We start from the raw sequence: 25,129 nt of genomic DNA, 5'->3' as shown, positions 1-25,129 counted from the left end.
CGAAGGAGCATCACCCCACTGGTTCAGAGCCAACAGCGGAAAAATAAAATAGTATTCTATCATTGTTTTATTTTTCAGCTGCTGTCTCAGCCAGCATGGTCGGGGCCACGGGAGGGAGGAGGTGGACTGGTTGGTGCACTTCTAAGTGCGCATATGTGTTTGAACAAACATGCGCACTTAGGTTTTTCCTACTCAGCTGTATTGAAAAGCTTGATTGTAGAAACAGCACAGACTCCCTGTGCCTTAGCGGAGTGTCATTCCAGCTTGCTCAGGCCAATCCCTGTGCTGCTCCCATAGGATGAGAGCAGTGCGGGGATTGCACAGGTAGTCTGTGATGAAGTACAAGTGTCTTCTGGGACCAGGAAGCACAGGAAGACCGAGGCAGCCGTGAGCTTAAGGTAAGTCTTTCTTTTTTAAAAATTATTATTAAACCTACCCCCTCTGCGCTCCCCCTCTTGTGCTCCCCCTGCCGCCCCCTCCACTAGTCCACCACTTTTTGTTTGTGGTTGCCGCCACTGGTTTCTTCGGGGCGGTTCTCAATGCTTGCATGCTGCTGGACAAAATGAAAGCCATTCCTTAGCTCTCATGTATTAAGCAGACTAGAATGCATTGAGGCCACAGGGAGAGTAAGAGTGAAGTATATGTTACTAAAACATTATGATAACATTCTTACTGAGAAAGAAAATGTTGAGCCAGTTATATTGTGTCATTCTGCTCTGTTAACAACATCAGGGATTGAGCCTTATTTCGTATTCATGAGAAATGTCCATCTTAGATTTTTCTTGACGTGCCTTAGGCTCAATACGTTGCATTATTTATGTCCATTTCCCGGCTGCGACTCGAGATTTTCATATCTTCCCACTTCACTTGTCCGTGTGATAGTGTCTCTGCATAAAGGACTTTACATAGCACGCATTTTTGCACACTGTATGGCCCCCCTTCAAAGCGGCTCCTAGTCCCTTTATTTCTCGCTTTAAATGTTAAAATGTATAAAATGGCCGTGTTATTAGTTCAACAGTTTTTATCTGAATCAACTTGTTTTGCTGTAAATAGTTTTATTTGTTTTGCGATCTATTAAAATAAGGAAAAGTTATGAAAAAGGTGAGCAAATATGGATACATAATATTTTAAACTGTTAATATGCTGTTTTTATTGTACGTAGTATTTATTTTTACGAAATGCTGTGCTTCTATGGCTAAATGTTTAGCCGGATAAAGGTTTTTACTTTCTTCAACCATTGTGCTTGCTTTGGCTGTTACTTGCTAAAGATGCTTCTGGTTTGCTCACTGTGCAAGTACATGGTTTTCAGCCTACATACTTCCACTTCAGTTTGTATAATTGTAAAAAAAAAAAGGGGATGCTAAGAAGGTCTATTAAGTTTCCTTCTTGGTTATGGAAAGGGTGAATCCTACTGGTAGCCACAGTGCCACCCTGCACTTAATATACATGTGAAAGGTGGCAAGTGCCTCTTTAAGAGGGTCTCAATTAAGAGGAAAAAGCCACAATGGGCAGATAAAAACCTCCTTGGTAATCTTTGTTGTAGCAAGTCACCAAACTACCCTACACCAAGGGTGATAAAGAACCCAGCTTAAAAATGACAGAACTAGAAATCCAGGTAGGAATCCAGTTCCAAAGTAGAAACAAAAATCAGGTACAAAAGTGGTTGGTAGAAAGTGGTTGATGAACCTGATCAAAAATAAGTAAACTAATATGTTGTGACCCATCCATCTATTATCAGTGCCTTCTTAAGTATGATCTAAAAAGGAAATAACCTATATTAGCAGCATCTTCGATGGAAACTTCAAGCAACAATAACTGGAAAGGTCACAATCTTGGGTACAGTGTTTTGTGAGGCTAGTCACGCCTCGCCTAGGTGTTCAGAAATATGCAGTTACAAGAAGAATCCCTCTTACCTTTGCAACCTTCCATGCCCTGACGCTCCTTCCCCATCCCTTCATGACCGGAGCTCCATGCAAGCCGCAGAACACGCCTCTGGGTGGGTGTCCAAATGTTAGTGTGGTCTGAGTGGCAATTTTCCATACATGAGCACAGGGACCATAGACTCTGTTCCTTACTACCCTCAATGCATAGAAACTAGGACCATACTACCTTCTCATAACTTCGCCACTGCTTCAGGTATGGCCCTGGCAAAAAATGTAACTATTATGATCTGACCATGGTTGTCCCTAGGAAACCTACAGTCAGCACTATCCAGATCCAGGATTGCCAAATATCAAGGCTGCCTACTCTTGATGCCACCTCATGCCTCTTTATTTCACTACCCTACACGTCCTTTCTTTTTATCTCTTTTTTAACACATTTTATTAAGCTTAACTTCCATTTTCTCTTACATTTCAGATTATCTAATGGAGCCTTGCAAGATTTTCGTAATTACAGTGTATACAGGATATTATTAGCTTTAGTCAATAATATTTATACAACGTGAGGCATTTTCAAATCTCAATATAGTATTTTATCATTATGTCCTCTGAGATACCTGGTATAGAAGTTCCGTTTATGTCTTGTATACAACCATTCGTTTTGCTAGCTCAGTCTTTCTGAGGCATACCTTCTTGTTCTTGTGAAAACAGTTAACTACCAAACTCCCTCTCCTCCCACCTCCCTCCCCCTAGGCGCGCCTTAGCGTAATAAGTTTCCATTAATTTTACTCTATGCAGGTTCATTCCGTGGGTTCATTAGATACTTGTCTCCTGTTAGTTATGGTGAGATAGTATATTCTTAATCACCCAGGACCTCCCTCCACTAAGGCCACGTCCCGTTCTCCTTTGTCCTCTTCATTAGGTGGGTGTTTTAGTAGTGTCACTACTGCTTCTCAAGCTCTGGCTGTTTCCAGGGATCGTCTGGCTTCGCCCAAATTACTTCTCCCTCGTATGTTGCCTATCTTGTAATTTCCTTTTCCCGCCGCTCCACCTCGGGTCCCCCCTGGGATTTCCAGTTTCTAGTGATGTCTCTTTTGGCTATCAGGAACACCATATCTTGGAACCTACTAGTGACTTTCACCCTGGATGTGTTGGGAACCAATGTAAGAGACAGTATCCTGGTGTTACTTGTACCTCTTTCTCTGTTATTTCCACTATTGATGATGGCACTTCTCTCCAGAAGTTCCATATCTTAGGGCAGTCCCAGAACATGTTGCGAAATGCAGAGTTGGCCTCCCTGCCTCGTGGGCACAGGGCTGTTCTTATCCCAAAGTGTTTATTAATGTGTGCTGGTGTGAGGTAAGCTCTATGGAACACATAGAAATGTATTAATTGGATCCTGCCGTTCCTGGCGACCTTTTTACTAATGTGTCTCATGTTTTCTCCTCTATAGCTGTTCCCAAATCCTCTTCCCAGCTTTCCCGTAATCGGGTGAGAGCAGGCAGTGTTTCATTTCTGAGGCGTCGGTGTAAACAGGTAACCGCTTTAAAAGTTCCAGAGGCTCACACCACATCTTGGCATCTTCCTGATGTCGGAGGTTCTGAGAGTCCTTCTCCCCAGTGCTTTTGTATTGCATTCGTGAGGGCGTTATAGATTAAAAAGTGACCTCTGGGAATGTCATATCGTTCTCGAAATTCTTTGAATGGGAGTAAGGTTCCCTCCTTGTACAACATGCCTATGGTGGTCAATCCTGCTTCTGCCCAGACTTCTAGACCTCACCAGTTCCCTCCATGGGGAAGTGCCCTACAGAGGGGTTAGTGGAATCTCCGGGGTGTATGGTTTTTAGTTTTAGATCTCTGGTGACTACTAAACCAGCAATTACGTATTACTTTGACTTAGTTGGTTTCATCCCCCATACCCGCACGCCTGACGTAGTTATGCGACCTCCCGTAGGATTCTATGCCTTTCCTCTTCAGCTTCTGCCGATGATGGTGTGCTGGCTTTTTCCGGGATTCCTTGTTTCTTCCGGGAGGTTGCTCCCAGGGAGTTCTCCTGTGATCTCCTCATCTGGACCGTATCAAGCAACTTCCAAGCATCCTGGGGAGTCTGAAAGAACTATGGTCCCATCGATGAGACCACTCTCAGTCGGGCCAGGAACATCATTGCATAGCGAATCCGAAACTGCCTGAGCTGCCTCTTTACAGCCAAGAAGGAAACACGCCGCCCCTGCACCTCCCTCATAAAGTCCGGAAATATAATTATTTTGCTATTTCCAATTTGTAGGTTTTGTTCTGTCTGGCTTGTGACAGAATATGGTCTCGATCCCTGAAGTGGAGCAGGCAAGCAATCACTGGATGCGGAGGAACCCCCGTGTTAGAGGGTCGCGCTGGAACCCTGTGCGCTCTCTCAAGCGCGTAGAATTGCGAAAGGCCCTCCGGGGCCACCTCTGTCTTTAACTGTTTTTTTAGATAATGCACTATGTTGCTACCTTGTTCGCGTTCCGGTATCCCAATAATGCGAATTTTATTCCTTCGGGATCTTCCTTCGCTGTCTTCTGCTCTCATTTCTATGGTTTTCACCTTGTGCATTACTTCTTACAAAGATTTATTCATTGATGCGACCTCCGGCGGGATATCTGCCATCGTGCGTTCAGTGTTTGTTACCCTTTCTGCTAGGCAGCGATGATCGTCCTTTAGTTGGCTCAAGTCTGTAACTATGGGGTCTATCTTGGTCACAAGGGCTTCACAGGATGCTGTGATCACCTGCATGATGTCCGCCAATGTGGGACGGGATTGGGTAGTCTCCTTTGTTGCTCCCCCTGTATCATCTTCCTCGTCTGTTTGTTCCTGCCTCTTGCCGGGATCCATATTGTCCTGCTCTCGTTGTTTTGGATTTCCTCCCCTTTACCGACGGGTGTAAGCCGTACCTTGTTGTGCTGGGCATCCAACCGTCTGAGTTTCGGTTTCTCCGCCCCTGTTTGGAGTGATCACTGTCTGTGCGATTCCTCAATCTTGAAGCACTCTATCCTTGGGTATTGCTGACGTCTTTGCTGGGGGTAACTCACTACCTCGCTTCTAGTTAATGAGGACTCCTCCCTAGATGTAGCTTCCCACCTGTGGCTGTTCGGCAGTGTGTGGACGATGTTCTCGTGGCCTGCTATTTATTCCGCCCACGCGTTTTATTTTGGGACCATTTGACCAGTCTCCCATGGTTCGTGCTGGGTGAGGGCTCTCTGCCACCTGAAGCTTCTTCACTGTTCTCCCCCTAATCTTTTGGCTAAACACCGGCCTATGTCATTTCTCCCCTCTTTGTGGAAGGTATTATCTCTCTCGTTATTATTGTTCAGGTCTTCTGCCACGACCCGCTTTGCACCACTCAGGGACTCACCTCCAATTCCCAGCTGCCCTTTGGTTTGAGCCTACCAGGTTCTACCCTCTAGAGCAGCTTGAGTGTTATGGCCTAATTCTCTGTCTCGGTAGGCTTCTGCTCCATAGTCGTTTCACCTCCCCTGCTGCCAGAATTCTGCCTCTGCCTCGTCCCTGCTTTCAACCCCCACTTCGCTGTGGGACCTCCTCGCCCCCACTCCAGGTAAGTGTCCCTCCTGCGCTCTTCTCCACTCTTCCTTGCTGCAGTGACTGCATGCTTCACCACAGCTCACTCGAGGACGTCCTCGATACTTGCGGCCTTCTCCCCCGTTGTCACCCACCTCCACACTGTCTCCGCCTCCTCACCCTCAGCTCCTGCGCCATTGTGGTGTGCGCCGCTCTCCGACATCAGGTGAGCGCCCCTCTTTTTGCCGCAGTGCTTCTCATCACCTCTGGGGTTTATTGCTTTGTCCTGGGGCCTCCCAACTCCGTCATCAGGCCGCCTTTGGTTACCTCTGCCTGACAGCAGCGTCCACCACAACTGACTACCCATGCCTCGAATTGCTTCAGAGGGGGGCCTCGAGTCGTCGGTCTCGGCATCCTCAGGGCCAACGACACCTGGTTCCTGCCGCAGCTTGCCTGCGGCGGGGCTCCGTTCATCGGAGCTGATGCCAGATGTATTGCATCCGACTTGGCTAGGGGACCAATCACCTCTCTCCTACCTCCGTATCTGCATTCGGGCTCTTCACTCCTCAGCTAGTGGCCACTGTTTTTGGCTAGCATGAGACCGTCTCTTCATTTCCCTTGTGTGTAGCGCCCCCGGGTGTTTCCGCTGTTCATCAGCACTCCACTCTCATTCAGCTGGTTTCCCCCAGCCCCCTCATACATTTTGTTGGGGTGTGGGCAGGCCGGACTGAGAACAGAAACCGGCCCTGGCAAACTGCTCAGCTGCCCCCCCCCCTGGGCTCAGGGGGAGTGCAGCTGAGCAGTTTGCGACGGCCGGTTTCGGCCGATTTTGTTACAGGGGGCCGACATTGCCGACCCACGGTAACAAAACCGGCCCCCCCAGGGACCCAAAACCGGCCCCTACCCTAGCGGCCTACCGGGGAAACGCCCGGTGCCCGCTATGACCAGTCCGGGTGTCAGGATGGTTGTGGATGGGGATCGCTGGGTTGGAGCTCCGCAAGGCCCGTCTTACTCCATTGGCCTTTAGCCACACCCCCTTTCCTTTTCTCTCTCTCTCTTGTTTGTTTTTAATCCTTGCTTTCTCCCTTTGTTGCTGTTCTACTATCTTTTTCTTCCTGCTTCAATTTCCCTTTTCTGCTGCTGTCTTTGTTGCTCTAGTTTAAAGTCTGATAATGTAGAATTATTTTCGGCCCCCACAAATGAGCGCTGGGGCCCACCACCTTCAAACACCAGCTCAAATTAAACATTGCTGGTAGATATTTAATGGCTAGGAGGCAATGTAAATACAGCAGTCCGATTTAAAATGTATAAGTGTTTATGAATCGGCCAAGTCAGTAAGAGCTTCAGAGCTGTTATACTAAACTAGATGTAGAAAATCATGATAAAGTTTCATCAGCAATCTGATTTACAAACTGACAAACCAGATGATGGGCTTGCACCTTTCAAATTTATTTACTAACCTTTAATTTGTAGCTCTTTTTTTCATCACAGTACGCTGCAACGACAACTAAGCGATCTACGACCTTCTATAATAAAATAATAAAGTGCACCTACATGTGCAAACATAGCAGTTTTTTGTTTGAGGTATCTCTATAGTTAGCACCTAAGCCCAAGCAGCATGGGAACACGTGTGTGGTTACCTAATGCCCACACGTAGTTTACAGTTGCATCATGGAAGGCACGACAAGTAAAAGATCACAACTCATCTATACATTCCAGAGCCCACTTAGTGTTTAACTTGTTAAAAGAACAAAGTGCATGGGCCCTATGTTTTTCTTATGATCAGTGGTGGCTCCTCCTCTATGCGGAGGAGCGTCGCCCCACTGCTTTTAAGCAGTGCGAAGAAGCATAAATTGATAAAAACTTTAAGTTATTATCATTTTATGCTTCATGCTGCTTTGCTGGTGGGCGGGGCTGTTCTGTTCTTAGTGCAGGGGAGGAGTGGTATGCCTACTCGGGCCACCCAAACCAGTCATGCACACTTTCCCTGTTCTCCGTGTACGCTGCTTTATACCCTGCATGGAGAACAAGCCCAGGCCCCCATTCCCAGATTGAGCGTCAAACCAGGATGATCAAAACCAATCACAATGCTGCATTACAGCGTTGTGATTGGTCAGTGGGACCTGGTTGTGCTTCCATCCGAGATGGAGAAAAGCAGCAGCGGAGACAGCGGACCCAGCACAAAAGTATGTTTATTTTTGTAATGTTTTTTTTTAATATGCGCCACCACCCACCCCCCACTCGACCCGCGACCTGCCGCCCCCTACTTGTGCGAGCCATGCTGATCACCACTGCTTATGATTCTGCTACTAAATGTCAGGTTGGCTGAATGCTAGTGCTGCCTAGATTTTCTTTAACCTTGTGCCGCTTTCTTCTACCACCCTGCACCTGCTCTTTCTTTAACTAACCTATTTCCCATCCCTTCTTTTCCCTCTCCAATGTTTTCCTAGCTTTTTCTTCCTCCTCCTTTGTCCCTATTCTGCCTTTCTCATGCTCTGGGTCCCAAGAATGATGATTAAACACCAGTGTCGTCCCACTCTATCTGCTCTCTGCTCCCACTGGCATAAATGAAACCAGGGTTGGATTGGAATTAAAAATAGGCGCGGGCACGCTAAAAAAAAAGTGGCCCACATTTGCATATTGCCTGTCCGCAAACCACTGCTTCGGCGAAATTTTATAAAAAAGGTGGGGAGTGGGGGGGAGCTTTAAAAAAAAATATGTACTGATTAGTTTACACTGGTGAAACACACCTGAAAACAAGTGAGGCCACTTTTGCTCAGGCCCTATGCCCCGCTCAATATCCATAAATGAATTAGAGAGAGAGCGAGAGAAAATGAGTGACACCTCTGCCCATTGGTAAAAGGGAGGTAACGGATGCCCATCTACCTCGAGAAAGGCCACTCAGCCACACACTGGGCCGTTGGCAGCATCAAACAACACAGAAACTGCCCTAATTGGTCCCCCAGGCTGCTCAAAAAAATAGCCTACAGCTGGAGCTCGGACACCGGCCCCTTGGGCATTGCCCGAATTCCCCTGTAACCAATCCGACGGTGAATGAAACCCTGATACAGTGCATAATTTGAGCCGGTGGTCTCCGGTGCTCGGCATCTGCACTTATTTCTTAGCACCTGCACATGACAGTCTGCCACATGGTGGCACTGTCTGCCAAATTTGGGTATGAGCACAACCACAGCTGTTTATTAATTTAATATACATGAACAATCACTAATATGTGCCACCCAAGTCATTCATATAGCTTTGGGGGCCTTAAATAGTCTGAATTGTCACACTTGTGATGGTTAGTAGTCGTGTCGGTACTGTTATTGGCAGCGCTGGCAGGTGCAGTGGGTGGTGGAAGCTGCTGTGTCCTTCTGATGAGGGTCCTAGAACTTAATGTTTTACAAATTAACCACTGCCCTGATGCGAGGTACATGGACGTTGTTCCCAGTGTGCGTGACTCCACGTCGGGTGCGCTTTGGCGTGCATGCCCTAGTGTCTCCCAGGCGGGCATACAACAGCTGTCTCTTCCTGTAGCTCGGCCTCCCTTGAGTGATGGCATCTGCTCTTGTTGTGACAGGAGCCTCCTGTACATTTCCATAGCCTGCAGCTAGACTAGCCTTTCTGTCGTGATGCTCGCTCGGTGAAGAAAGCGCTTTCCAGGCAATCTGGTCACTCGCCACATAATGATTTCTATATTTGGAGCCGGAACTTCAAATGTCAGCTAGAAAATGCAGGTTCCTGCGATGGCGACCCAGTTGTTGGCGTGAATCAGTTTTTTAGTTGTAAAATCTGTCTCTCGATCATGAGCTCTTGGGAAAAAAAGATAATGTATTGTAACTACGAAATATGTCTCCCTATAAGAGATTTCTCAATGCGAAATGTATACATGACAACCTGCATCTCCTGTTGAGTGCGTTGAAACCTTCATGGGCTTGAAAAGCACTATATAAATGTAAAATATAAAATATATAAAAAAAGTCTTGCTGACCCATTGACTTTACACCTTCGTGCCTAAGACAAGCAAACATCACTAGAGCAAGCCTACCTTGCAGGGGAAGGAGAACTGACCTATTGGCTAAACTGCTAGCTCTGAAACCTTGAGGAATGGGTTCTAATGTCATCTTAAGCACCAGAGCAAAGAATTGCGGAATTTTTGCAAAGTCATTTAATGTGCTTTGAATTATATGTATATGTATTGAACATATGTAAAACTCGCCTGTGCAGTTTGTTACAACTGTCCCACTTTGTTACTCCCCCTCCCTTCATGGCTCCTACAAAATGGGGTCAGTCAAACCACCACATTAGTATCCTGATCTGTTTCATTTGCTGCATGTCAAATGTTAGACCTACAGTAACAATCACTGGGCACAGCAAATAGGTCCAACTTCAGTGTCAAGCTGTTGGCTTTGCCAAGGCTTCTTTTCTTTGACTGTCCATCCGCATCTGATTTAAAAAAAAAAATAATTGTAAGAATTCCAATCGTGGGTGCTTTTTACAAAGTATAACAAAAGCACACATGCAGTCATCTTTTTTTCAATATCTAAAGTTCTTTTATTGCTTTTCACAACAAAAAACTTGTGTTTAAAGAAACATAAAACAAAAAAACCACTAGGAGGTAGAGCTTTACAGTATACATCCATCAACGTATCCCGTGTGACAGGCAGCCGTGCTTGCATGTTTTTGTGTGCACCATAACAAAAAACATGCAAAGATCTCGAGGGTGCATGCATGCACATAGACAGCCATCTTGGAATGCTCTAAAGCCCATTCAAAGAGATGCTCCACCTGGAATGCCTGCAGAGGATATGACACACTCTGAGTGGCAGTGGAGGGGCAATGGCAGTGTCTGCGGAGCTGATTGTTCCTCACTTAACATTTTTGTTATATTTTTTATTGGAAAAGAGAAAAGAATTCTAATAAAAAGTATCCATTGGCCCATGAGTCCATGGCCCTGAAATGGGCTACTTTGTATTTTGTTCGTCCTGGTACAAAGTGTCATCACTGTGACAGAGTAACCAGTGGCTGAGGTGGACTGACCCCTGGCTGTATGGCTGGTGTCATAGGTGAAAGCAACATGTGATCAACTTTACGGCATACCAGTTGATAAAGGGATTGACTAAATGTCACTGTGTATGTATATTCTTTTGAAAAACAAAAGGTCTTTGCTAACACTAGGCCTCAATATGTCCTTCTTAAAGCGCCCCACTGTAATAATGCACACAATCTCACCGATGGGCGTGTACAGGCCTAGTTCCAAGATACTGCCCCCAGATTATTCGTGGTCTAATGAAAAAAAATCGACGTTTTTTCGTTAAATGAACTGATTTACTTTCGTACCGGCAAAGCTTAGTTGTTTTGCCTTCTTTTTCCGACTGACCAGGGCTGTGACTGGACCGTTGTATTCTGGTCTTTGGAAATCATTTCAGCATTGCATGTTTGGTAAAACTGACCTCCTCTTTGACCTGCCTTTGTTGGCCTGTGACTTGTGGAAATTTCGCCCAAAAAAATCGATTAGAAAAACATGGATTGCAAAATATTTACTTATTGAAAATCGATATGTGTGGGGAACTGAAACGTTCTGTAATTCGGCATTGAACTTTACACATAGTTGTTGTTTAGAGTACTCTATGTAGAAGTTGCAATAGCATTTTAATGACAATAGAAATAAATGTATTTACTCTCAGGGCGCTGCAGTATGTTGAATCTAGGATTCTGGTGTGAATTGAAAAATCAAGGTCGCCCTTGTATTTGTTATGATAGTAACTATGTTTGGTTATTATGTCGTGTATGCGTGTGATGTGACGTGTCCAGTTTGACTCCTCCTTGGTGAGCTCTGTATTTTTTGCTGTACACCAGGTCCGAATCTATTTTTATGCTTTCTGAACTCACTTGTGATATGTTCAGGATTCAATGATGTAAATTGAAAGGGATCCACGTGTCCTTAGAGATTGCCTGTTGTGTGATACTGAAAGTGCTGGATAGATTCTGAATGTACACTTGCGGTCCAGCATGGAAATTGAGGGTTCAGTGCCCTATCAGTGTCTTAAAAGTCATGTCTGGGGATAACCTCTACGTATGGTCAATATGTGAAAATGTGCTAATATTGGGAAAATAAGGTCAAATCTGCAGGGAAAACCTCGGAAACTGCCAAAACTACAGTGAAAAAGGATCTTAATCCTCTCAAAGTAAAGTCACATGATCATTATGCAGACTACGTCAAACTGCAGTGCCGGGATTTATTTCAAACATTCCAAAGTAATTGGAATCTGTGGGGTCGCTGTCCCTTCACACGCATCTTTCCTCCTCTTCCCTCAAGTGTGTTTCCTTGAAATGAGGTAGCACGTAGTCCTCCACAATATTAATGTCCTTTGTTGAAACATACAAAAGGGGGTGGTGATGGACGGAGCATCTGAACCAATCAAACACTCACACCCAGTCAAAAGATCTGGGTTTGATCCATTACTGTTCTTTAGTCCACTCTGCCACCCCAGTTCAGACATGGCTATATGCAAATCAGTCTGACCCTGTGCCTCATGGGAACAGTCCAGCCCGAACTGCCAAGCCATGCCTTCCCTGGACTGGAAACAAGCTTCCGAGGACCGGTTTCTGGCATTGCAGCCGTCTTCAGCGCGGCTTGCTTGAATCCAGTGGCAAAGTGAGCAAGGGACTCACGTCTGAGCATACCCTGCCACACTTATGGCGGCCAAAGCGGTACAAAAGGGGGTGGTGATGGACGGAACATCTGAACCAATCAAAAACTCACACCCAGTCAAAAGATCTGGGTTTGATCCATCACCGTTCTTTAGCCCACTCTGCCACCCCAGTTCAGACATGGCCATATGGCCGCCATAAGTGGACAGGCTGAGAGAGGTGGGAGTTGCAGGGAAAGCCCTTGGATGGTTTGAGTCCTTCCTCCAGGGCAGGGAACAGGCTGTGTCACTCGCTCCCTTTCAATCTGCCTTCTCTACCATCTCGCATGGTATCCCTCAAGGATCGGCTGTCAGTCCAATACTCTTTAATGTTTATATGAAGCCCTTAATAGCGATCATTAAGCAGTTTAAGATCAAAACTGTTAATTATGCGGATGACACGCAGCTGATCCTGTCCTGGGAGGGGAATGATTCTCCCTCCTGGGAGCAATTGCACAACTGTATGAGAGCCCCTGCGGAATGGCTGAAAGCCAATTCCCTGCAATTCAATACAGGGAAGACTGAAGTGCTTTATTGCCCTAGGCCTAGGATACATTCTCCTCTACCTAGCACTTTTTGGCCAAAGGATTTCTCGCCCCAGATCCAGCCTGTAAAGGTAGTCCGGAATCTGGGTGTGATGTTCAATAGTGACCTCTCCGTGGAGGCTCAGGTTTCTAAGGTGGTAGCCAGCTGTATGGCCATCCTTCGCCTCTTGAAAAAAATATTACCCCTGCTACCGTCTCTGGCAAGGATAGAGGTGGTTCATTGCACCGTGCTAAGTAGGATAGACTACTGCAACGCCCTGCTGCTGGAGTCTCCCAGCTATCTCCTGGACAGACTTCAGAGACTCCAGTCGGCAGCTGCACAACTCGCCTTAGATTGGCCAACCAGGTCCTCCTCCTCTGGGGCCCTGGCTCAGTTGCACTGGCTCCCCCTGAGACAACGGGTGATGTTTAAATCACTTTGTCTGACCTTTAAAGCCCTACATGGGTAAGGCCCGGCCTGCTTTCAAAGGAAATTTTCATGGCATGTGCCGGCCCGCAATCTACGCTCCGCTTCGGCTAGGATGGTGATTGTACCGAGATTTAGAAGATCTAGAGCAGGTGGCAGGTTGTTTAGCGTGGCTGCGGCCAAGCTCTGGAACTCGATGCCTATTGATTTGAGGAAGATCAACTGCCTTCTCACTGTTAGAAGACAGTTAAAAACCTTGCTCTTTCCCACCCGGGCTTAATCTGTAGTCTGTAACTAATCACACCTTTTCCTGGGTTCGCCAGCGCCAGGATGCCTCTCGAGGTGGTAGTGCGCTTTATAAGTATAATAAATAAATAAAAATAAATAAATAAAATGTTGTACCGCTTTGTTGAAACATAAGCACACACAATCAGCAGCCGTCCCCGCTCTGGCAGTGAGGGTCAGTTCACTTGCCAAACCTAGTAAACCCTAATAACTCTCACACATCTCTTAAATGGCAGCAGCTGCCAAACCTGCATCTCTTGCCTAGTAACTCCCACAAAGATTCCACGTGGAAACCATGAATGAGTTAGACAAGCGCCGACTATTCTGACATGTTCCCTTACAAAGATGCTATCAGCTTACTTGTCTCTTAATGCTACAAGGGAACCCAAACGGCTGGCTGAGGACCATGGGGAATTATGCTTTAGAAGACAAAGGTCCTAAGCTTATCTTGATAAGGGAAGTGAATAAAATATAGGCCATAATAGGAAGCTATATTTATCCTCTGTCCAGCCGGACAGGGTATTTATTTTCAACAAATTCGAAAATATTTATATGAAATAAGTGAAGGCACAGTCCTGTACCTTACTCAAGAGCGACATACAACACATAGGAAAAGGTTTCCACAGGCAAGAAAGAGCAATACTGGCCACTTTTACATCAGTGTTAAATTAAAGTTTTTGCCAGTCAGTACAAAACACAACTAAAATACAGCACAATTGCTAGGTTGTGGAAATACTGCTTTTAGTCGACGTTTCGATCCCTTAACGCTCTAATTACATGGGATCATCATCAGGACAACATTTAAAAAACATTTGCCTGTTTCTATTTAAAATGCGACCGCCTGTTAAGGAGGAAGGAAGAAGAAGAGAAAGAAAATCAAAGCCATAGGCTAAGTTAGAAACCTTCAGCAAGTCAATATGTCCAACTAACATGTACATTTTACATTTATTCGGAATCGGCTTAGCGTGTTTAAAACTTGGTGCATTTAATGTGCGTCGTCTAGGGGGCTTCCATACCCGAGTGCGTTCGTGAAAAGTGTCAACCACATCTGGTCTTGACCCACAGCGTTTACCATACCTATTACTTTTAAGTTCATTGACTAAAGCGTTCTAGGCGGAAGAAATTCGCAAGCACTCGTGTTCAATCATACCGTGTCTGGTGGTCGGGGGAGGCATAGTGCACTTACTTGAATTCAGGCGGTTAACTCCCGATCCTTGCCTCACAATGGGGGAATTAGGGTGCAGCAAGAAGCTGACAAGTTAGTCAAGGGCTTCGGTCTGGCTGTGATACCTACGGGATTCAGAATGATTAGTTATAATTCTAAGTTATTCGTATAGCTTCTTTAAGAAATTTAACCGTTTTTACCAGCACGCCCGCCGGGTCTGGCTTCTAATACAGGTCTGCATAGGTGAGGACGCTGTATCTATTGGGGGTAATAAGTAAGAATGGTATTTTGGTCAAAAATACTTTTGACCACTTGAGGAGATTTGCGCGTTCTCTCCGTTGTTCTGTAAAAATTATCTTACCCATGTGGCATACTAGCCACAAGAACGACGGGATTCTTGGGAACGGGGAAGGCTGTTACTTCAAACAATGTGTGATGAAGGCGAGGTTTGCCTGTTGATGGGAGACAAGGGAGACCTAGTAAGTTGAGGGCTTTGAGGTTAAGCCTCTCCAAAGCCGCTTTTTGGACTGTCCTTCGTGGGCATGGGCTTACCTTAGTGTTACAGTTGATCCATGGTAACTTGGATTCTGAAGGGAGAAGGAACGATGTCCTATCTATCCGCTGCTGAGATTGCAGTCTGGATAGGCATTTACACCGCGTTGCTTAAGGCAGCATGGTAATCGAAATAGAAAGAGGCCAATTGATGGGGGACATGATGGAGTGGGTTCCCCTGCGGGGGCGGCCATTTTGGAGTGGGTCTGTTACACCTCTGTTGGTGGCGAGTGGGTGGAATTAATTACCGTGAATGTGAATAGTGGGGGGAGTGATTATTATTTGGATGCGGACTAAAGTGAAAGTGCATTGCGTGATCATGATTACGCCGTTTTATGTTTTTTTTAAAAAACTCAGAACAAAGAATTTGTTCCCACCACAACATGCTATGTGAGAGATAGCATGTCGATGATTAATCTGGTGGAACATCTCGAATATGATCCCCTACTGGAAACACTATGTACATTAGATGTGGAATCACTGTACACAAACATTCCACAAACTGCAGCATTGTTGGTCATTCAGAAAATTCTTGACACCCGTCCACGCCCACACAGAGTCCCCACTCTATTTATTCTCCAACTATTGGAATTGTGTCTAACAAGAAATTTCTTTTTCTTCGATAACACGTATTTCCAACAGATCAAGGGGACATCCATGGGGGCTATTTTTGCCCCCAACTTGGCCATATTGTTTATGGACCAGCTGGAAGTAGGTTCAATATTAACACCATCCAACCCCTTCTTCACAGGCATCAAAATATGGAGGCGCTATATAGACGATATTTTCCTAATTTGGAACCAGACCAGTGAAACATTAAGTTGTTTCCTACATTGGCTAAATAACAACTGCTGCGGTCTCACATTTACCTTAAGCTCGGACAAATCCTCTATATCATTTCTGGATCTCACCATCTATCATTCAGAGGGTGGAAGCCAACTGAGCGAAATATGCTTCTAGACTACAAAAGTAACCACCCTAGGGCACTGAGGGACTCTTTACCATACTCACAGTTCCTCAGGATTAGACGAAACTGCTCCTGCAAAACTGATTACTTCAGAGAGGCGGCGGTCCTCTCTAATAAATTGAAAGACCGAGGCTACCCAAAGAAAATCGTCAAACAGGCCCTCAAAAGAGCGTGGTATTGCCCACGAGAGGTCTTACTGACGCCAAAAGATAAAAATCCAAATGAAAGAATTGCATGCGTCACGACTTTCTCCCCTGTCTCGAACAGAATTAAAAGGTCAATCACTAAACATTGGTCAATAGTTAACGCCGGGTCAATACACAATGACAAACCTCTCTTTGCATTCCGCAAGAGTAAAAACTTAAAAGATCACCTTGTTAGAGCAGCATTACCAATAACACCAGTAGTAAGCACAATTGAGTCAGCCTGGGGACTACCACCACTGATAGGCCATGTTAAATGTGGATGCTGCAATGTGTGTGAATACACGATGGAGGGCAGATTGTTCACTCACAATAGCATCACGTTTGAGAGACGATCATTTTCTAATTGTAACTCTTCGAATGTAATGTATGCGATACAATGCCCTTGCCCGAAATTGTACATTGGCCAGACTACACAAAAGACTAAAACACGCATTGGCCAGCACAGGAGCCGTGTACGCTGCAAGACAGCCAATGCTCCCTTGGTTGATCACTTCGAGGAAGCCGGGCACAGTGAAAACGACATAAAATGGACAATATTGAAAGTGGTCAAGTTGCCATCCAGAGGCGGAGATATTGCCCAGATACTCAACCGAGAGGAACTAAAAACAATGATCCAATTCGACACAATAAGGAATGGTTTGAATCGAGCAGAAGACTGGACCACCCTACTATACGTATGAACTTTCCTGCTCCATGTCCCATGATTAAAGCGGGCAGATAGACTATGTTCAATCCAAAGACTGACACGAATGCAGAGTGTTTTTGGATTAATTGTTTTTCGATTTAACTCAAAAATGAAATGTTATGTTCTGAGTTTTTTTTAAAAAACATAAAACGGCGTAATCATGATCACGCAATGCACTTTCACTTTAGTCCGCATCCAAATAATAATCACTCTCCCCACTATTCCCATTCACGGTAATTAATTCCACCCACTCGCCACCAACAGAGGTGTAACAGACCCACTCCATAATGGCCTCCCCCGCAGGGGAACCCACTCCATCATGTCCGCCATCAATTGGCCTCTTTCTATTTCGATTACCATGCTGCCTTAAGTAACGCGGTGTAAATGCCTATCCAGACTGCAATCTCAGCAGCGGATAGATAGGACATCGTTCCTTCTCCCTTCAGAATCCCAGTTACCATGGATCAACTGTAACACTAAGGTAAGCCCATGCCCACGAAGGACAGTCCAAAAAGCGGCTTTGGAGAGGCTTAACCTCAAAGCCCTTAACTTACTAGGTCTCCCATGTCTCCCATCAACAGGCAAACCTCGCCTTCATCACACATTGTTTGAAGTAACAGCCTTCCCCGTTCCCAAGAATCCCGTCGTTCTTGTGGCTAGTATGCCACATGGGTAAGATAATTTTTACAGAACAACGGAGAGAACGCGCAAATCTCCTCAAGTGGTCAAAAGTATTTTTGACCAAAATACCATTCTTACTTATTACCCCCAATAGATACAGCGTCCTCACCTATGCAGACCTGTATTAGAAGCCAGACCCGGCGGGCGTGCAGGTAAAAACGGTTACATTTCTTAAAGAAGCTATACGAATAACTTAGAATTATAACTAATCATCCTGAATCCCGTAGGTATCACAGCCAGACCGAAGCCCTTGACTAACTTGTCAGCTTCTTGCTGCACCCTAATTCCCCCATTGTGAGGCAAGGATCGGAAGTTAACCGCCTGAATTCGAGTAAGTGCACTATGCCTCCCCCGACCACCGGATACGGTATGATTGAACACGAGTGCTTGCGAATTTCTTCCGCCTAGAACGCTTTAGTCAATGAACTTAAAAGTAATAGGTATGGTAAACGCTGTGGGTCAAGACCAGATGTGGTTGACACTTTTCACGAACGCACTCGGGTATGGAAGCCCCCTAGACGACGCACATTAAATGCACCAAGTTTTAAACACGCTAAGCCGATTCCGAATAAATGTAAAATGTACATGTTAGTTGGACATATTGACTTGCTGAAGGTTTCTAACTTAGCCTATGGCTTTGATTTTCTTTCTCTTCTTCTTCCTTCCTCCTTAACAGGCGGTCGCATTTTAAATAGAAACAGGCAAATGTTTTTTAAATGTTGACCTGATGATGATCCCATGTAATTAGAGCGTTAAGGGATCGAAACGTCGACTAAAAGCAGTATTTCCACAACCTAGCAATTGTGCTGTATTTTAGTTGTGTTTTGTACTGACTGGCAAAAACTTTAATTTAACATTGATGTAAAAGTGGCCAGTATTGCTCTTTCTTGCCTGTGGAAACCTTTTCCTATGTGTTGTATGTCGCTCTTGAGTAAGGTACAGGACTGTGCCTTCACTTATTTCATATAAATATTTTCGAATTTGTTGAAAATAAATACCCTGTCCGGCTGGACAGAGGATAAATATAGCTTCCTATTATGGCCTATATTTTATTCACTTCCCTTATCAAGATAAGCTTAGGACCTTTGTCTTCTAAAGCATCAGCTTACTTGTGTCCTAATACCAGAGTTTTGGCAACTTTGCACGCACCTTATCACTACGCCCCTCCATTTGCATGTTTATGCCCTTAAAAGCACACAGGTGCTTGACGCATTAAGTCTTCGTAGATTGCTTACATGCAAGAATATCCTCAGGCAAAGGGAAATTTAGCTGATCTGGCACTCCCGTTAGATTAAGTGCATGCCCTTGTTTGAGGAAATTTGTGATCTAGAACCCTGTTCTGGCCATTTTGATGGCGCCCTAAGACAACGGCCTGCAGGGTCAGAATGTAGCACCAACCATGAGAACAGCCTCCACTGGGTTACTGAGTGAGTCGGGCTTGAAGGCTTCCCTGCAAAGACTTGTAGGGGAGAGGTGTGGCGCCTCGGCCAGGGCGACTGACGCTGGAAGCTGGGAATCACGGTTCGATCCCCGGTGCCGGTGGCAGATTAGCCCAGCACCATGTGACTCTGATCAATAGCTTGCTTAATCTTCCCAACGGTCCCTAGCGCCTAGAGACCCTTATGGGTGATTGTTTGCGCTTTACAAATGTGGAATATTGTATGCAGGTGTTCCATTCATTGGCTAGTCTTCCATTATAATAACTTAGTATCTTGATTGGCGCGGTCAGTGTCATAGACGTCTCCTTGAAAGCCAAAATGGCCCCCTCGCTTTGATTTGGTTCCTATTATAGGGAAAGGACTGTGGCAAAGAAATACCCCAGCAACCTCAAATTCCCAACATCTATTCAAGCATACATATTGTCTCAGAAATGCATGGAACAGAAATACTGTCTTCTTATTATTCACCAGTATATCTTTTTATTGTAAATCCGTAAAAGTCCAACATCCTGACATTCCTTCTAGTTGAACAAGCAAAAAGTCTTAAACATCATTATTACAGGTCTCAAAACACTGCAATCTTCAAATTAAAGCATCATTCACCTTTACATACATATCCACATTCAAAACCCTCAAACACCTTCAGTGCAGTCCTAAAACCATTGCACCAACATTTCTTTCCAATTTGGGTCATGTTCGTTCTCATACTTTACATCATTTCTATCATGTTTAAACAATGTTCAATATTTTCGGTCTATATGAAGTGCTGGTGCCTCCTCTGGTAATTAAAGGTACCCCTTCTCATGACCCTGTACCTTGGCCCTAGAAGACTCTTTAATGGTTGCAAGCCTCACATTGCGAGTGATGCAATTTGCAGCCTTTCTGAATGGTTCCAGCATGGACTTACCAGTCCATTGGATATAAAGTGGGGGTGACAGGTCACCACAGTGCATTCCCTGGAGAATTCTGTTTGGTACATCTGGTCCTATGATTGCTATACAGGTGGCACCCAATAGGAGGGTAAGCAAAAATCTATATGGGTGCAGTAGGACTTATCTCGTTGACTCACTAAACAGTGAAGGTCAGTCATGTTCTCATGTTACTCACACTGAATATTTATGATAGTCCTTTAGATACAATGAGTTTCAATGGACACTATTGCATAATATTTTGTTTTGAAGAAAAACTGACTATATTTTATTATTAAACTTGATGACATTTATGGCTCAAACGCAGAAGGCTTGGATTAAGAATAATCGATGATACACACGGTCATGGTCTCACTTGCCGGCAAGCTCTTAAAGTAATGCTTTGCAACAGTGTTCCTTTGTTATATTGGTTCTCCCATTGCTTAATGTACACATTGAAATAAATAGGTAGTATTTACGATGTATAAATTAGGTGAGGAAGAAAACAAATTTGTTTTGCCTGTCTTTAATGACTATTTTAGAATACTTTTCAATATGTTAGTACTTGCCAAGGTATAGCACATTTATGTGCACCTCTGGTCAAGTTTCATCCCTAGAGGTATCACAGGTCAGAAGTAGCTAGGCGTGTAATGCAAGCCAAGGGTGGACTGCTTGTAATGTTGGATATCTGAAGGTATTCTGTTGGTAATGTGGTGCATTGCATCACCTACTACTGAACTTTTCACCCAAAGAATTAGAAATAACTGGACCAGTGTTTCTTAACCATTTCACTTATGTGCACACGCACTTAATTTTAACTGGAATCCGGTACCACCACTGAATCGTTTTTGGAATCTGGAATCCCGGCCCAATTTTGATGGCTTGCATTGCAAAGCAATACCTACAATTATGCAAACAAGCAATGATCAAACAAGTAGACAAATGAATAAATATTTTATTTAATTCACTAACAAATATAAAACCAATCAAAATATAATTTTTATGGGAAGGTTGGAGCTTTTCTAAATTCAGTTTAGGCCATCCATTATCATACAAGAGTTTGCACTGCTTCCACATATCATTGTGAGGATACCAACTTAATAATTAGCCACCAATTTTAAAATCCTTCACATTTACAGAACATTTTTAAATGTTCAGTTTTGCACTTTGGTACTTTGTTGATATAAACTTTATTAATCTGTTAATATCATTTTTATTTCTAAGCAGTCACGGACGCCCTGAGTAGGTGTCACGCACCACCAGGTGTGCTCAGACCGCAGGTTAAGAACCGCTGAAATGGACGAATGCCGAAACGAGCACTTTGGAAATATTTCCACTCTGCCAATATACACTGTATTTATGAATTCTAGACAAAAAATATTGTCCCTTTTTTAGTGCATGTAGTGATCAGCTGACAGGTGTTTTTGAGCTTGTAGTCCTGAGAGCTTTTTTCAAAACAATATAACAATATTGTCACTGTGATTTGCGTATGGATCACCTATCATCACCAGGAGAATCTCTCTTGCAGAACAAGTGATATCCCCTTGTGCAAGATGTTTTCCTACTGCCAGCAAAAGTGTCCCAAGAAATAGTTTCTTTAGTAACTTAAGAGTCTTGACAACTCCCAAGAGGCCTCTTTCCTGGTCTTAGCTGCTATAGATTGAAGGCATTACTTCTCAATTTTACTCCTCCGTCGAGCACCAGCATATTCCAGTCCCAGAGGAGACTGTGTTTCTAGATGAGGTCTGCTTACATCTGCACGTAGTTACCCAATTTCTCTTCTAACATGATGAAATATCAAAGGATAGTTTTGGTTCCCACCTGGATCACATGAGGGAAGAAAAACCCAAGGGTAATATTCTCTTATGCACATGAAAGGAGATCTAACTTGACCTCGCGGTGTCCGCTTTTGTCTGATTCACCACAAGGTCTGAGAGAGGATAAGCTTTATGAATATCCTGCATTATCAAGCTATTTCGATGTGTTTTGCTTCAGAATTTCAGAAAGACTGCAGTCAAAAGGACAATGTCTTCTCTGATGCTGGGATTCAAATATGCTGTTTAATAAGTTTGTTTGCATCAAAATAAACAGGTCTTAATGTATTTGCTTCTGGAGGGGATTGCAGGAGATATCAACAGGGTACTTGTCAGAATCCGAATATAATTATTTTTTGTTGGGGGGGGGGTGTATTTTGCATCTTTGTTGAGACTACATAAGGAGATGGATAGTAAAGACTATATAGGGATGAGTCACCCAAGATATCGAGTGATGGATGGGCTAGTATTCGGCAAATGACTGACTGACTGACTGTAAGACCGAGTGGCAGGAACTAATTAGATTCATGTGAGGCTGAGGTTAGGGAGAGTTCAGCAGAGGTGTATTTTCAGGCCTCCGAGAAAATTTAGGAAGTCTAATTTTTTTCTCAAATATGCAAAGCGGACATTCCAAAGCACAGATATTTTTGAAGGTGGCGAGATCTTCCACCAGATCATCTATATTTAGCTGGATGATTAAGTGGCAAATGCTTTCTTGGCACCTGGCCTTTGTGTCTGTGTGGATGGTAGGATTAGAAGGTCTTGGAAAAGGTGATCGTGCTGTGACCATGTATTGCACTGTGGGACAAGGCACAAGTTTGATTTGAGATCTTTACTAGAGATGTGCGAAATTCATGCAGTTTGGTTAAGCATAATTATGCAAAATGTCTGCAAAATTATTCGAGATGTAGATCCATCCATTTGCACCATATTTTATGGTGAAATGGTCCTTGTCATTTTTAGCTTGAAGACCCATTTAACCAAAGCACCGTGAACAGACACTTGTGTTCTGTTGTTCCAATACTTATGCAATAATTTATGCAAATAGCGCCATTTGCACTGAATTGTGTCAGCGAATGGTGCTTAATTACGCGAAGTGGTGTAATGATGACATTTTACAAACAAGCATAACAAAAAATTCCCAAGATTTTGCAGACCACACCGGCATAAGGTAAATTCACCCAGGCCTAATCTTAACTTGATGGCAAAACATTGAAGGGTTTTCATGAAGGGTGTGGTATTGTGTAGCAGTTTTGGCCATCTGAGAACTGGGGTCAGGTATTCGATATTATTTGAATGTTGAAGGTTCTGTTTAAGAGCCCAATGTAGATTGTGTTGCAGTGATACAGTTAGAAATTACAATTCACCACCAAAGTAATTTTGAGAGAGAGTATAATAAGGTTAGTATTCCCTGCAACTAGAGTGAGTGAAATAATTTGTCATGTGTGACCTCCATTGGGAGCCTCTCTCGTGAATACCAGATTTTTTTTAATTCTTTTTTTGTGTATTAATTATTTTATTGATAACATTAAGAACTGAGAAATAACAGCAAACACTGACATGTCAGCCCAGCTTATACCGATCTAGAGATAGAAACATTGATTATGATACATTCACCAATAGCACACAATACTTCTAAGTAATATTTAAGAAATAGAAAAGGGAAGAGAGGGGTGAGAGAATAAGCTATAAAAGGAAGAAAGTAAAGAGAGAAAGGGAAGAAGGACAGACAAAATGAAGGGAAGAGAGATGAAATCTACAAAGCAGAGGAGAAAGAGACGGGAGGGGAGAGAGAGGTAGTGAGTACAATGGTGGTAATGAGTCTTAGCGAACTATGGGGTTAGGAGGAGGGGCAGCGTGCAAAAAGGGGGACCATATCAGAAGAAAATTATCTACTTTGTCTATTAAATTGTCATTTATCTTTTTCTTATGATGCGGTCTTGTACATCTCTACAAGCCATTCCTCATGTGACGGAAATTATCGAGAGTGCCAATGTCGCAAAAATCAGATTTTGTCAGCTAGGGCAGTGACGAGCATGGTGAGTCTATTCATTAATGTCTGATACGAATTAGGGGTCTGGAAGTGGCACGGGTAAATCCATGGCTTCCTGGAGAGTAGACTCTACTGATGTCCAGAAGGGATGTATGGTGGGGCAGAATAACGGAGCAACCCTGCAGCTAGGAGCCGCGCCAGGGGTCCAGTGCCAGCCCTGTAGGATCTTAAAAAGACTGAGTTTCATCCGTGCTTCACAGACTCCTCGTTCTATATATATATATATATATATATATATACACAAACACACACATTTTCAAGGTATGTAGATTTGTAAATCTGTTCTTACCTATACACACTCACCTTCATGATATTTAGGTTCTCAATATTCTGGCACACAATTGAGCCCAACGATTTATCGTTTCTAACTGTGGTTCTATTTAGATTCCTTCTCACATATTACCAGAATCCCACGCTTCAGTGATTCTTTGCCCGCTTTCTTTTTACGGGTATCAGGCAAGTCGAGGTATTTTAAAAAGTCTTTCTATGATCGTTGGGGTTCTTCCATATCCCTGTGCCCAGTCTCCACTCATTCGTAAAGTCTTAGAATTTGGTGTAGGCCCATGCTGGTCTTTGGCCTATATCTTCGAATGTTCCATGTCCCATCCCATTAGAAATTCTGTTTTTTGAGTGAAACTAAACCAGACTTTGAATGAGAATTTACTTTATAACTCTGGTGTTTTTTCTTCATTCACAGTTCTCCAGGCAGTGGTTGTGGAGCGAGCACCCGCCGAGGAGACTGATATTGATGCAGTGGATGGGCCACTTCCAGGGAGTGAGGGTTTGGAATTCAGTCGAGGAGTGACCGACTTGGATGCTGTGAGAACGGACTTTGACAGCGAAACAGAAAATAAGGTAACTCACGCCCTTGAGATTCTCCCAATGCTCAGCTGGTAATAGGTCGAACATACGAGTCAGATAGACAGAATGGCAATACTTTGGGGAAATACAATTATTTATCAAAATAAAACATTTTTAAATTAAAAATTCAACCGAAAGGCATGGCAGGAAATCCTGGTAAGGCACTGAGTAAAATGATTTTACACAAATGTTGTAGAAATGACTTAAAATGGGTCCTAAGTAATGCTAAATGATTTAAAACTGAGCTAAAATGTACAAAATAATATTTCAAGTAACGATAAGCCTAATACAATAATGTGAGGCTGCTTCACAGCAAAAGCACACCAGAAAGCCCCTGCCATGCACAAGTTTAGGGAATGAAACAAGAGGAAACATACACTCATCGTGCCACAATCATTGGAAGTTCACTTGAGCCTCTCCAGAGTGTGCCACAGTATGTCTA

At 44.0% G+C, this 25,129-nt stretch overlaps 1 protein-coding gene across 4 annotated transcripts in view; it reads left to right on the top strand.

Moving 5' to 3' along the window:
* Positions 1–25,129, top strand: part of NOS1AP (nitric oxide synthase 1 adaptor protein) — a 1,240,081-nt gene that overhangs the window by 1,027,205 nt on the left and 187,747 nt on the right. For all 4 annotated transcript variants that reach the window (XM_078643785.1, XM_078643775.1, XM_078643807.1 and 1 more), the window contains exon 7: positions 24,524–24,681. In XM_078643785.1, coding sequence (XP_078499911.1) covers positions 24,524–24,681 — 158 coding nt within the window. The remainder of the gene's footprint in view (positions 1–24,523; positions 24,682–25,129) is intronic.

This window comes from Lissotriton helveticus, chromosome 1_1, assembly GCF_964261635.1.
Source record: "Lissotriton helveticus chromosome 1_1, aLisHel1.1, whole genome shotgun sequence".
Lineage (NCBI taxonomy): Eukaryota > Metazoa > Chordata > Amphibia > Caudata > Salamandridae > Lissotriton > Lissotriton helveticus.
Note: the sequence above shows the minus strand (reverse complement) of the source record. Positions and strands in the feature narration are given on the sequence as shown.